This window comes from Perognathus longimembris, chromosome 6, assembly GCF_023159225.1.
Source record: "Perognathus longimembris pacificus isolate PPM17 chromosome 6, ASM2315922v1, whole genome shotgun sequence".
Classification (NCBI taxonomy): domain Eukaryota; kingdom Metazoa; phylum Chordata; class Mammalia; order Rodentia; family Heteromyidae; genus Perognathus; species Perognathus longimembris.
In genome coordinates this window covers 75,558,932-75,572,332 of record NC_063166.1, presented here as the reverse complement: position 1 = coordinate 75,572,332, position 13,401 = coordinate 75,558,932, and the positions used below count along the sequence as shown (strand labels likewise).

Genomic DNA, 13,401 nt, shown 5'->3' with positions numbered 1-13,401 from the left:
TTATGCATGGGCTACGCCTCCCAGCAACAATGTACAAACAAGATGAGTAAGGCCCAGAGAGGGTGAGTAGATAATTCTGGGGAACACAGCCTGGGATCCATGATGGCGGTATCTCTAGAAAATATCATCTACCACATTCCTTTGTCCTTTTCCTTTCAACAACTTTGTGTTGAGCAACTAATATAGACACCCTGCTAGGTGCTGGAGACCCACCTGGGCATGAACAGAACAAACAAGTTCCCCCTGGTGCTTGTTTTGTGCTGGCACTGGGGCTTGAACTCAGGGCTTATGCACTATCTCTTAGCTTTTTTTTGCTCACGGCTGGTGCTCTACCACTTGGGCCACAGCTCCACCTCCAGCTTTTTTGGTGGTTCATTGCAAAGTCTCGCAGACCTTCCTGCCTGGACTGACTCTGAACCATGATCCTCCGATCTCTGCCTCTTGAATAGCTGGGGATAACAGGCGTGAGCCATTGGGGTCTGGCCCCAATTGTTTTTGAAGCCTAGGATTCCCCAAGGGGGAATGACCCAGTAATTTCACAAACACATTATACTATTAACAAAAGGAAGAGAACACATGAGATGAGAATGGAGCAGGGGGCAGTGACTAGCTGAGGCCTAAAGGAGGAACGGGAGTCAGCCACAGGGAAAACATTGCAGGCAGTGAGAAGAGTATGCACAGTAGCCCTGGACTAAGAGACAGGGAGGGGATCAATGCCCACCATGAGTCTCCAGGGCAGAGCCTGAGCCTGAGCACAGTGGCTGGGAATAAGACAAGAAAGACAGCAGCGAGGGGTGGCTAGACAGGCCCTGGTCAGGACTCCCTGGCCCAAACAGGAGTCTGAAGTTATCTGCACAGCAGGGGGAGCCTGCCTGGAAGGTTTTAGTCTGCATGAATCCATCACCTGGCACTGGAAAGCCACAGTAGGTTGTGACGAGATTGGACAAAGCCAGTTTCTGTATCAGAAAAACTCTCCACAGCAGGAGTCTCTAAGAGTCTCTGCCGCTCGCTCGTCCCTGCCAGTCACTTTGGGTCATGGGTCGTAAATGTCCTCAAACTCCAGGGAATGCTCAGGTTCCCCAGCCAGTAGGCAGGAGGTGGCCACCTTCCGAAAAAGCAAGACAAACAGCCATGGGATGTGTGAACAAAGAATCCGACAGAAGCCTGGCTGTCAGCAGATGGAAAATGACCCAGAAAACTCCTGGACAGGGCCCTGGCTTGTGGTTAATGTGGAGCCATTAAGAAAAGGCTATTAGGTGCTCCATGGATACTGTAAGACACAACCCAGGCCAACATTTAGCGCTCCATCTGTTACAGTTTGTCTGTCATTTTTTGGGGGGGAGGCGGGGAGTGGGAGGTAGTATGTTTGTTTTTCTTACTCAGGATCAAACCCAGAGTCTTGCACATATATTAAGCAAGCTCTCTACCACCCAGTTATGCCCCACCTCTTAACGCTAAGCCTGAAAGAGTGTTAAGCGACCCCCGCATGTTTGTGCTGCGTAGGGGATGGAAGGCCCCTTCAGTGTTTGTAGTTGTTTAAAATCAAAGTCCAACTCTTGGGCAGCTGTAGCTAGATCTGGAAAGGGAATTCATGTTCACTGTGCCAGGTGCTTCAAAAGACATTATCATCTGGTTTCATTTCATAAACAAACAAGTGTGCTTCATCTCATTTTGTTTTGGTTGGTTGTTTTTTTTTTGTTGTTGTTGTTTTTTTTTTTGGCCAGTCCTGGGGCTTGAACTCAGGGCCTAAGCATTGTCCCTGGCTTCTTTTTGCTCAAGGCTAGCACTCTGCCACTTGAGCCACAGCGCCACTTGTGGCTTTTTCTATATATGTGGTGCTGAGGAATCGAACCCAGGGCTTCATGTATACAAGCCAGGCACTCTTGCCACTAAGCCACATTCCCAGCGCGCTTCATCTCATTTTGAAGATGGGGGAGACTGAGGCCTAATGACCACGAAGAGCTTTCCAATCCAAGTGTCCCTAACTCAGTCTCCAGCCTCACTTCTTGACGCTTGTATCATCCCTCTTGGCCTTTCCACAAGCCATTCCTTCTACCTGGAAGGCTCTTCTTGCCTTCTCCACCAAGGCAAGTCCAGGCGAGTGTCCCCTCCTTTGAGAAGTTCTCCTTGTCTAGCCCCATCCCGGCCGGGTGTTTTCACCATGTCCAGTGCTACTTTTGCCTGGCACTTACCACACGGGTGGAGCTGTTTACACGTGCCTAAGAGGCCTGCAGCTCCTGCAGGGCGAGGACCATGCCGGAATCACCTATCCATGCCCAGCATGGACCACAAAGTTTGGCACACAGAAGGCTCTGGATGTACTTTGGATGGCTGAATGAGCAAAGAAGGAATTCCATAATGCTTAAGAAGTGGTAAAGCTAACTAAGTTTACAGGATTTTTCAGTTTTACAATTATTTGTGCAGTCAACTTGAAGATGAATGAGAAAACTGAAAATATACAATTGTGAATGGGAAGAAAAAAAAAAAAGAAGTGGCAAAGCCAAGACCTGATCCTAGGTCAGCAGGACAAAGCATCTCTCGTGTGTGTGTGTGTGTGTGTACGTGTACAGTTCATTCACCCTACAAAAGAGATGTGTCGAGGAAAGCTGGATGATGACTATGGAAGATGGTTAGCCATACACTGTCTCAAGAGAATTTCACCTTTAGCCAGATATGGTTATGCACATCCATAATCCCAGCTACTTGACGGGCTGAGGCAAGGGTGGATCGGTAGCCTAGACAATCTAGTCAGTAGTCTGGGGAGGGGGTGGAGAACAAGGGGAAAGAAAGGAAAGAGGAGAGGATAAATGGGAGGGGAAGTAGAAGAGGGGCAAAAGGAGGGGAGAAGGAGGGAAAGGGGGAAGAAGAAGGGGAAGGGGAGGGGTCCACTTTCCACATGGTGAAAATACAACCCAATGTAACAATGAAATTTATGCACCTTTCATGTCATGCCAAAACACAGCCCAATGTGACAATCAAGTTCATGCATGAGATCGGCTCTAGGCCCTAGGTTAAACTACAGAGCTGGGTTCATTTACAACAGGTTCTCCAATCATTCTTGCCAGTGACACCCAAGCCCAAGATAAGCTGCATTTTAATTATCTGTAATGTGACAACAAAGAAGATCTAAAGGTAAAAACTAGGGCAAAAGGCCCAGATGGCAATTTCCAGGCCCCCTAGAAGAACCAGTTCTTGGACAGCAAAAGTAAGGTTACATCTGTAATCCCAGCTACTTGGGAGGTGAAGATTGGGGAGGATCAAGGCTTAAGTCCAGCCCAGGCAAAAACAATTTGGTGAGATTCTATCTTTAAGAAGCAGCTAGGTGCTGTGTGGCTCATGCCTGTAATCCCACTAGGAAGGAAGACATAAGGACAATCACAGCCAGAGATGTCCCAGCCCCAAAGCCTAAGACCCTAACTGAAAAGTAACAAAAGAGGGCTAGAGGTGGACCTCAAGGGGTAGAGCGCAAGGGCTTGAGAGCATTGCCCTCCCCTGCCATGGGAGGGAGCTCTATAGCAGGGGCAACAGAGAGAGAGATAGCCAAAATCAGGATCCTCTGCCCCCAGTGTTCCTGGGTCTATTTAGCGCTCTCTTTTCTCCCTTACATCATGGGGATGGCAAGTGTGCAGTTCTCATGCAAACCTGATCAATGAGCCTGAGTAACATAGTCATGAACCAGTAAAGAATTTGTGCTTACTTCAACCCTACTATGCTGCTCAAAGACATCACAAAATGTAACAACAAAATCAGTGTGAGGGAACTTTTCCCCACGCCCTCTTCTGAACCTTATGAAGATGATCCATTTAAAGAAAAACCTATTTAGATCTCCCCATAGGTATAGATAAGAGAGTGCCCCCCTCTCTCCAAGCACATGCATACATATATAATTCTAACACATATATGGATCTGTACATGAGAGAATAGAATCACTCCATAATAGCCCACCTAGGCTGAGATCAGAATGAATACCCGTAGTCTGTGGGGACTAAGGAGCCAGCACCCCCAATACAAAGCCCCTACTTTCCAAACAAAGCCCAAAAGGTCCCAAAAGAGATATAGCAGGGGTAAAAGGACACACGGGGACACTCTGATGTCAGCCCAAATCTCCAGGAGAAGCTAATGGCTGGCTCTGGGGTCAGTAATGAAGCAACACAGGGAAGTTCCTCTCAAGTAAACGCTACTTCTCCACCTCAACCCAGCAGACAATTTTGGATATGTGACGTGTGTGTGTGTGTGTGTGTGTGTGTGTGTGTGTGTGTGTGTTTCAGGGTAGGATGTTTGGTAGCATCCTGGTCTCCCCCTCCCAAGCTGGGACCTCCATGTGTTCAGACTTCTCAGTAGTGAACAACCACCAATCTGGAAAGTGAGGGCAGATAAACTAGCAGAGGATGGGGGGGGGGGGGGGTAGGGAGGGGCAGAACCCTGAGACCAAATTTCCTGATTTCTTTGTCAGTAAGTCCTGTTTCCATGTGGTTCACTCGTCTTATTTACACAGACCCAAACCTTCAGGGTGATTTTTCAAGATGCCTCAGGAGCCGTAATAAACACATATGGTAGATAATTATTAATTTAATGACTCATGGTAAATCATCATTTTCTATCTCGGAGAAAATATGTTGGATAACACAGGATGATAAATTTTCATCAATTACTCTGATGCTTAAAACCTGCTCCTGTACAGTTGCTGGAGTGAGCAAGAAGGCTGTGTTTGTGCAACACTTCATGACCTTTGTACCAGATATTCTCTTGAGGGCCTACTGTGTGCTCGGTACTGGGGATTCAGCTCTATAATGGAGGTTGGTTTACTCGAATGGCAGGTTCTATTTCCGAGATGATTCTAGAGAAAAGGCTATGATATCCGTGATCTACTGGCTCAAGATGCAGAGCAATAACTAAGCATAAAATAAGCACCAAATCATCTGGGGGCAGTGAAGCAAAGTGGCTCATGCCTTCAATCCTACAATCCTAGCGACTTAGGAGACAGATTTCAGGGGAGTCACAGTGAAAGGGCAGCTTGGGCATAAAATTCATGAGACCCGATCTCACTCATGGGCTGGGCATGGGGGCACCCACCTGACATCCCCAAGACCTGGGAAGCACAATTGTGTATGCCTGTCATCTCAATGACACAGAAACACAAGAAGGAAAATCACCGCCTAGGCTGGCCCAATCTAAAAAACAAAAAACTAAGAAGGAGCTCTAAGAGTGTTCGCAAACAAGAGGCTCTGAATTCAATCCCCAGTACTGCCTTAACACACACACACACACACACACACACACACACACACACACGTGTGTCTAGGGCAGAGAAGCAGCAGGTAGGCTTCAGGGAGTGGATGGAGGTTACTCTGGACTGGCCAGCAGCCCTTGCAAAGGTGGCATGGGGAAGGTCACCCTATCCAGCTGGCAACCACACCCAGAAGTTTTTGGTTAGAGAAGAGTCTAGAAGCAAGGGGCTGGAGCAGAAGGGTGGAAGTCTGCTTGCTGGGTTCTGACTGCCCTCTTGAGACCCTCCTGTCTTCTGCTTGTGTTTCACTTTCCCAGGTGCTAGGAACACTATGCTCCTCAAATGCTGGCCCAACTCAGTCAGAGGGAAGGTAGCTAAGAAGACGGGGACTCACTGCTGGCCAGGGTCCTACGGCCCAGGCTCAGACACAGGAAGATGGCCCTCTCCAGATTTTTAACATTGGGCTCCTTTTAAACAGTCTAAGATGGCCCTGAACCTGTGGGAGGCTTGTTTGTGGGGGGCAGGGGGAAGAAGAAGCCCATGGATGGAGGGCTCGCCTGTAAGGAAGTGAGGAACCATGTTCAGGCAGAGGAACAGGCTGGCAGTGGTTACTGAGGAAAACCAGTCAGCTCTGGAGTTGTTCCAGCCTAGCTACAAGACCACCCATGGCTTTGACTCCGGAGCCATCTGTCACGGGCTTTCCCTGAGCCGGGGAATTCCTGCAAGGAAGCCCAGCCAGCCAGCTCCCGTGGGGGCAACGTGGGAGCCCAGTCTCTGATGCCCTTACGGGTGGAGGACAGGTACATGGGAGAGGGAACCTCAGAGTCTGTTTGGGGGAGACACATCTTGGGGAGAAGCTCCCACGAACTCTTGTGCACGTGGGAAAATAGACCAGGACGGCGAAGTAGGCTGCCCCAGGTCTCCATCCCATCAGCAAGTGGAGTGGTGGGGATGAGAACCGGGGCTCTAAGCCTTCAAATGCCCTTTTCGCTCCTAGAGGAAAGCCCTAAGGTTAGGAACCTACCTCCTGAAGGGCAGGGCAGGGCGGGACAGCTCCACCTCCAGGGATGGTGGGGGGAACCTTACAGCATTTGAGCTTAGTGAGCTGCTCTCTGAATGCCAGGAAAGCATTTCCAGCGAGGGAACTCCAGGGCCATGGCAGAGCCACTGACCAACACCTATGCAGACGGAGACATAAGCACCTGATTTAACTTGCCCCTGCTAATGAGGGGAGAGACTGCATCCACACCCAGGTCTGCCGGCTTCCAGAGTCCACGCAGTCCTCAGTCCTGGGACCAGCTGTAGAAAATCAAGGTAGCAAAACACTAGGCCTGATGCAACCACATGGAGGCACAGGGCCCGCACAGCAGAGAATGGTGGTGGAGCTCTAGTACCTGCTGGCTGCGCTCCAGGATATAGGCCTGCTGGGGGGGGGGGGGGGAGATGCCTCAAGGAAAGCCTGCCTACCCAAAACACTCCTGGCCTCCACCCTGCCCCCGACTCCAGTACTCCCCACAGTCTGCAGACTGTGGGAGCCAAACACAGGCTGAGCTCCCGAAGGGTTCTCCCTCATACTGTATGTAGCTGTATAGGACCTCCACAGCCTCTTTTTTTCATTATCTCCACACCACCACCCTGTGGGGCCCGTGAGCACTGATTAACACCGGGGAGCAGAGACCAGAGAAGGGCCCTGGAAGGCTCAAGGTCACTCAGCAGACTGGAGTGAGCATGGACTACAATGCCTGAGACACAAGCCACGGTCCTGGCAGAGCCTTCAAGACAGGTAGATGACACGTTCGCATGGAATCTCCAAGGCAGACGCACACACCTTTCTGAAGCTCCCTAATTCCAGCCTTTTGTGGGCTCACAGCCTACCTAACCCCAGGGCTCCTCCCGCAGGTCCCACCCACAGACACCTGTCCTTGCAGAAGAGAGCAATGCAGTTCTCACTCCAGGCGATGCTATGCAGGCCTCAGATACTTCAAGTTTAGGCGAGGCAGTAACAGCTCCCACCGCACAGATTTTTGTCAAAAGGAGACTCCAATCAGTCACTAACCAAGCTCATCTGTGCCTCATCCTTACACAATGCTGAGCCCAGGACACGTGGGTGGAGTGGAATTGTTCACTCGCCAGCACATATTAACTGAGAAATTAGGAGGAGGTACGGTACCAGGTGTTGCGGCCAGGATGTCACAAAAACCTGCACACAAGCAAACAAGTCAGGGCGACACAAGATGTGGGCCCTAAACCAGCAGTCGCTTCACCTGGGGGCTCACTAACCATGCAAATTCCCAGGCCAAAAGAATGTGCATTTCTGGGGGTGGAGCCTATGAGTCTATTTTCAAAGCCTGGCAGATGATAATCAATGCATGTGTACACTGGTCAGAAGGGCTTCTTCAACTTTTCTATGGCAAACTGCGAGCCAGCCCCCCGGGCCCTGGCTCCCCTTCCGTACGTCCTGTTTCTCCAAAGTTGTATTTCCATCCGTCACCCAACTGTATGCTTCACCCGTATCTTCCTGACCTCCCATGCTGGCGGCAGCCATTTGAGCCCCTTGTCCTCAATGCTGGAGAGCCAGCATCATGCCCAGCACAAAGAAGTGGTCAATAAGGATTGGTCAATTGAGTGATGAATGGCAGAATATGACATATAGTGGTACACACTAGTTGTTCTTGGGCAAGCGGGAATGGGGGGGGGGTGGAGAAAGAGGGCTGGTTGGCTTTGAGGATATTCAAACCTGGGATGAAGGATGCTCAGAATAGAGATGTCAAACCTCTCAGATGGTTTATACCACAAGTTACTTGATTAGTAGCTGGTACCTACCGAGGCCTTCGTACCCTAGCTGCATCCCTTAGCTTAATTAACTCTGCTGAACCTCAGAGGTTAAGTAATGTTCTCAGAGGGGGCGATGAAAACTCAGTGATACTGGGGCTGGGAATATGGCCTAGTGGCAAGAGTACTTGCCTCAGTGCTCAGGCCCTGAGTTCAAGGCCCAGGACTGGCAAAAAACAACAACAACAAAAAACTCAGTGATATTTAACAATTTATCCTGCCCACAAATGTGTATCAGAATTTCATAGCAACTTTATTTCTATTATCTACAGCCTGAAAGCAAATCTATATGCTACTCCACAGGTGCAGAGACCAACCAATAATGCTATATTCGTACAATGTAATACAACTCAGCAATGAAATGGACAAACCACGCACACAAACACATGCACATGCAACTCAGGTAAATCTTGAAGGCATGTTGAAAGCAGACATAAAAACATTCGTGGGCTGGGAATATGGCCTAGTGGCAAGAGTGCTTGCCTCGTATACATGAAGCCCTGGGTTTGATTCCCCAGCACCACATATATAGAAAGCAGCCAGAAGGGGCGCTGTGGCTCAAGTGGCAGAGTGCTAGCCTTGAGCAAAAAGAAGCCAGGGACAGTGCTCAGGCCCTGAGTCCAAGCCCCAGGACTGGCAAAAAAAAAAAAACAAAAAACATTCGTGCTGCATGTGAAGTTCACATACAGTTCGTGTACTTTAAGCTTAGGTAAAACAGTGGTAATAAAAAGCTAAGAAAACAAGAAGTTGCCAAAGTAGAGGGGCTAGGGGGCTAACTGGGAAAAGGTATCACAGAGATTTCTGGGGTGGTGGAAATAATGTATATCATGATTTGATTGATGGTTACCTGGATGTTTGCATTTGTCAAAATTCCTGGAAATGAATGACTAAAATGTGCATTTTATTGTATTCCCATACCTGTTTAAAAATGGGCTAAATATCCTTTGTCCTGAGACACAGAGCTACAAATGAAAATGCGAAATGAGCAATATATCCAATTCCCATAACCAGTAGACGAAATGGGGAGCTCCCTGCAGCCCCCACCCCAGTCTGGTAAAGTGTCTTGGCCAAAATCTACATCGAGGGCATCTTATAGTTTTCCTAAGTTGGAGGTCACAAGTTCCAAACTCCTAAATTATGACAGACTCATGGGGAAGTCAAATTAGTGCCCTATGGGGAGTTAAAATTTTGGGGTTCAAGCTCCAGTTGTGTTCATTTGCTATGTAATCTGTGAGTACACTGCTCCTTGACTCAGTTTCCCTTTTTATGAAGCAAAGAAGAAGGAAAGGGGAACAATAGTATCCCCATCTTGGGACCCCAGATCCTGGGGTCCACTGGGCCACAAGCCCCTCTGCTCACCAAACACTGTTATTACACAAAATAACGTGCCTGCCTCCTACGTGTTAAGCAATTTTTCTAATGCAGGCTAATATCACTGTAATGACTAAATATGCACATCTATTTCAAAGCAAAAATAAAACCAGAGAAGCTTTCCGTCACTGTGTATTTTCTCAGACAAAAGACTATCCAAAGACCAACCCCTGCTCATGACTTTGGTGTAAGGTGGCTGGGACTCTCTTTGGAGAGGATTGCTAAGGGGACGGTCGCCAAGGGGACAGTCGCCAAGGGGATGGTCGCCAAGGGCCCTTCCAGGTCAACTGCCCCACGGCTGTCCCCCACCACCTGGCCGCATGCTTGCCCTGGTGCTCCCTGGGGCCTGGGGCCTCGTGGCTGGTCTTCAGGAATAGTCCCAAGTGTGGTCACTACTGTATCTTGGACTTCAGTGTCCCCTAGCTCTGAAGTATCCAGTTGTAAGGGTGGAGACTGAACGTTTTTTTCTCCCCAATGGAGCCCCTGAACTACCACCACTGGAGACCACTTGTTATTTACAGCCCACAAGACCCAGCCCCTAGCTGAGCCAATGATCTCCCCACACACACACCCGACCCCCATCCCTCAGAGGCTGAAGGACTGAGCAACAGAGCCCTTATTCAAGCACAAGTCAGACCTTCCTTTTACACATCCTGGTGGGTCCAACTGGACCACCCCCCAACTCTGAACACATCCTCAGCTAAAGGTCCTGAATGGTCCAGGGGTCTCGGATCACAGACAGGAACCACTGTGGGTAGCCAGCTTCTTTCTCAAGCCCTCTCCTCCTGGGCCCTCCCTGCAGCTTTTCTGTGGTTCTGGTGCTGAGTCAGAGGTTTTGCAAAGCTTCAGAATAAAGCAGGGGCCCTGGCAGGGTCCTGCTAACCCAAAGGCTTGTGAGGTGTGGGACAGCCCCAACTCTGGTAGGGTTTACAAAAACATCACACCAAAAAGCATGTTCTGGGTTAAGCCCCTACCCCTTCTGCCCTCCCGGGCTTTAAGGCACAAATCCCAATGCATGCCCCCCCTCCCCCCATGGAGACTCAAAGACACCTTGCCCACTTGATGTTTTAAAAAATAACAAGGCCAAAGACAGTAGATGACCGGCTGCCCTGACACCCAATCTCCTCCTCCCTGGAAACTCCATTCACTACTTTCAATCTGTTTTCTCTCCTTCAGAATGGAAGCAGGAGAAGCCGCCTTCTCGCAAGTATACCATCCCCCCCCCCCCCCCCTCAGGCTCCTAACTTTGCTGGTCACTGACGAAAGATCATCACCAGCAGCCTCCTCAACATCAACCGCCTTCCTCCCTCCTCTGCCCCCCGGGTCGCCCGGGGCCTGGAGGTCCGGCCTCCCTCCATGCCCTCCCCTCGCTGGGCGCGCATGTACGCAGCTCCCCTAGGGCCTGAGCACGCACTTGGCGAGGCCCAGCCCCAGGGCCCGGCGATCGATCGGTGGTGGGGCGCCGGACACCCCCTCCCGCACCACCCCAACACCAGGGACTAAGTAAGAAGTCGGCGGGGAAGGGGAGAGACCCTCAAAGGGGCTCCGATACAGCCGCCCGAAGCGCACTCACCTCGCTGCGCCGCGAAGCCCGCGCGTCTGCGCCGGGGCCGCGGGGGGGACCCACGCGCGCGGTTCAATCCGGGCTCCGAGTGACGAAGAGCCGCGCTCGGCTCCGGCTTGGCCCCGGATCGACGCAGCGACCCGCGGACGCACAGCCCGTCTGCTTTCCCAACTAAGTTGGAAAGTTGCCTTCCCCGTGAGCATAAGAGGAGGCGAGCCTCCCCTAAACCATCCCATCTAGGGTCTGCGGCCGCGGGGAGCGGACGCCTCGGGGCCCCGAGTTGGGTCTGGAGCGCCAGGACCTGCGCGGGGCGCCGCGCAGCTCGGACTTGGCTGCGGTGGGGGGCGGCGGTCGTGGCCCGGAGGGGGAAGGAGGTGAGCCCGCTCCTCGCTCCCCGGGAGGGGACGGGTCTTGATTGGCCATTGCCAACCCGGCCTCCGAGGCGCCCACGGGGCCGGCCTGGCCAATTAGTAAAACGACCCAATTAGTGCGCGCGGCGCGCCCGTGAAGTTAGAACCCCGACGCGCGAGTGGTGGGTGAGGTGGGTGCGAGGGCGGCGAGTGTGCCGGAGCCCGCGGACGCCCCCGGGTGTGACCACGGCCGTCTGGGTCCGCTGTCCGGGGGGGCGGCGCGAGTCTTCCGTGCCCCGTTGTGACGGGGCGTGGGAGCAGGTGCGGGTGGCTGGAGGGCGCGCCCGGTGCGCGGCTCTGCGTGTGCGGCGGCGGGCAGCGTCCGCGGCGCGCGGCTGTCGGCGTGACAGCGGCTCGCTGGGTGTCAGCTCGGGGATGAGCGTGCGGCGCGGCGCGGCGCGGCGCGGCGCGGGTGAGGCGGCCACGGCGGCGTCGCGCGGGGCGGCTGTCGGGCGACTTCCGTCTGCCACCCGAACACCGCGTGGGTGACCGCGAGGGTGTGGGGGGTGAGCGGCACGTGCCCGTCGGCGGGGCTCCGTGTGCGTCACCCTCGTGGGCGCCCCCAAAGTGCCCACGCCCCGCCAACTCCGGCCCGGAGTCCCGAGGCGCGGGCCCCGCCTCGCCCGCTGCCCGCGCCCCCGCGCCTACCTTGCCGCAGTGGTAGTAGTCCAGGTGCGCCAGGCCGGCCGGCTCGGGCCCGGGCCGCGCGCCCACCGCGGGCGCCGAGGGGTACAGGCGGACGTCCATGGCGGGCGCGGCGGCGGCGGCGGCTCCCGCGGGCAGTGCCTGGGCGGGCGGCGGTGGGAGCCCACTGCGAGCGCGTGTGCGAGCGCGGGGGGCGGGCCGGGGGGCGGGGGCGGGCCGGGGGCGGGGCCCCGCCGAGGACCCCGCCCCCCGCCCGCCGAGGACCCCGCCCCGCCCCGCCCGCGCGCGCGCTTTTGTTCCGGCCTCCCGCGCTGCTTAGGGCAGGGGCCCCGGCCGGGTGCCCAGGTCTTTCATCCCCGCTGAGTGGCTGCCAGGGCCCCTCAGCCCCAGAGGGTGGGCAAGGCTTAGACGCCCCTTGCCTGCCTTTCTTTCACCCCCAATGGCGAGGAGAAAGGAGAAGCCGGTACCATCCCCATCCAAAAGTGAACATCCTTCCCTCCCTAAGTGTTGGGGGCGGCGCTGACCCCCGCACGGCAGGTGGGGCGGGGAGGGGGGGCGGGGGGCAGAGAAGGCGAAGACCTGTGGTGCCTTCCCTGGGTGTCGTTCCTGAGTTAAGGCTAGAGGGGTGCGAGGGAATCGGTGCGCATAAACTTTAGTTTTACCTGTGGAGAAACTGAGGCAAGGATTTGGGCCGTGCGAACAGGCTCTGCTGCTCCTATAAGGAGCTCGGAGGGAGGGGCGGATCTAGACGTCCTGGAGTGAGAAAGGAAGGAAATGGACTATCCCTGGTGGCAGGCCAGAGAAGTGGCTGTGAGGTAGACTCTCCCCCCCCCCCCCCTTAAGGAAAAAAAAGACATCCAAGTTCTTCACCTTGCTCCTCCCCCTTCAATGCAAGAAAGTACACTAGCAGTCCCTACCCACTCACACCCCGCCCACTGTCCTCGAGATCCTGGGCTCCTGGCTCTGGAAACAGCCAGAGCATCTAGAATATCCTTTGAAAACCTCCTTGGGAAAGGCCAGGAGGCAGAAATGAACCAGAATGGGATAGCCAGAATGTGCTGTGTGTGGTATTTGAAAAGGCTCCAGTCTCTTTGATTACTCGGCCCCCAATTGCTGCTTGGGCTTCCCTGCACCTAGCCCAGCAGCTGGGATCATCTGTAAGGATAAAAGCCCAGGAACACAGAATAGGTGTGGGAAACAGGCTGGCCCTGGCAGTTTGGGAGCAACAGAGGGGAAATGATAGCTCAGAAAAGAAAGAACTTCAAAATACACTTTAGCAATCTATGTTTCTAGAAATGTAGTGCCTCATCTTGTCAAAAAGGGAATTTCCCAGTAGCTTTTCTCTTTTGTTT

General features: G+C 53.3%; 1 protein-coding gene across 1 annotated transcript in view; it reads right to left on the bottom strand.

Annotated features, from left to right (window-relative positions):
* Tox2 (TOX high mobility group box family member 2) overlaps positions 1 to 12,151 on the bottom strand; it is a 94,772-nt gene extending 82,621 nt beyond the window's left edge. Inside the window, exon 1 of the mRNA XM_048349460.1 lies at positions 12,053 to 12,151. Within this exon, the coding sequence (XP_048205417.1) occupies positions 12,053 to 12,151 (99 nt within the window). The remainder of the gene's footprint in view (positions 1 to 12,052) is intronic.
* Positions 12,152 to 13,401: the final 1,250 nt, after the last annotated feature.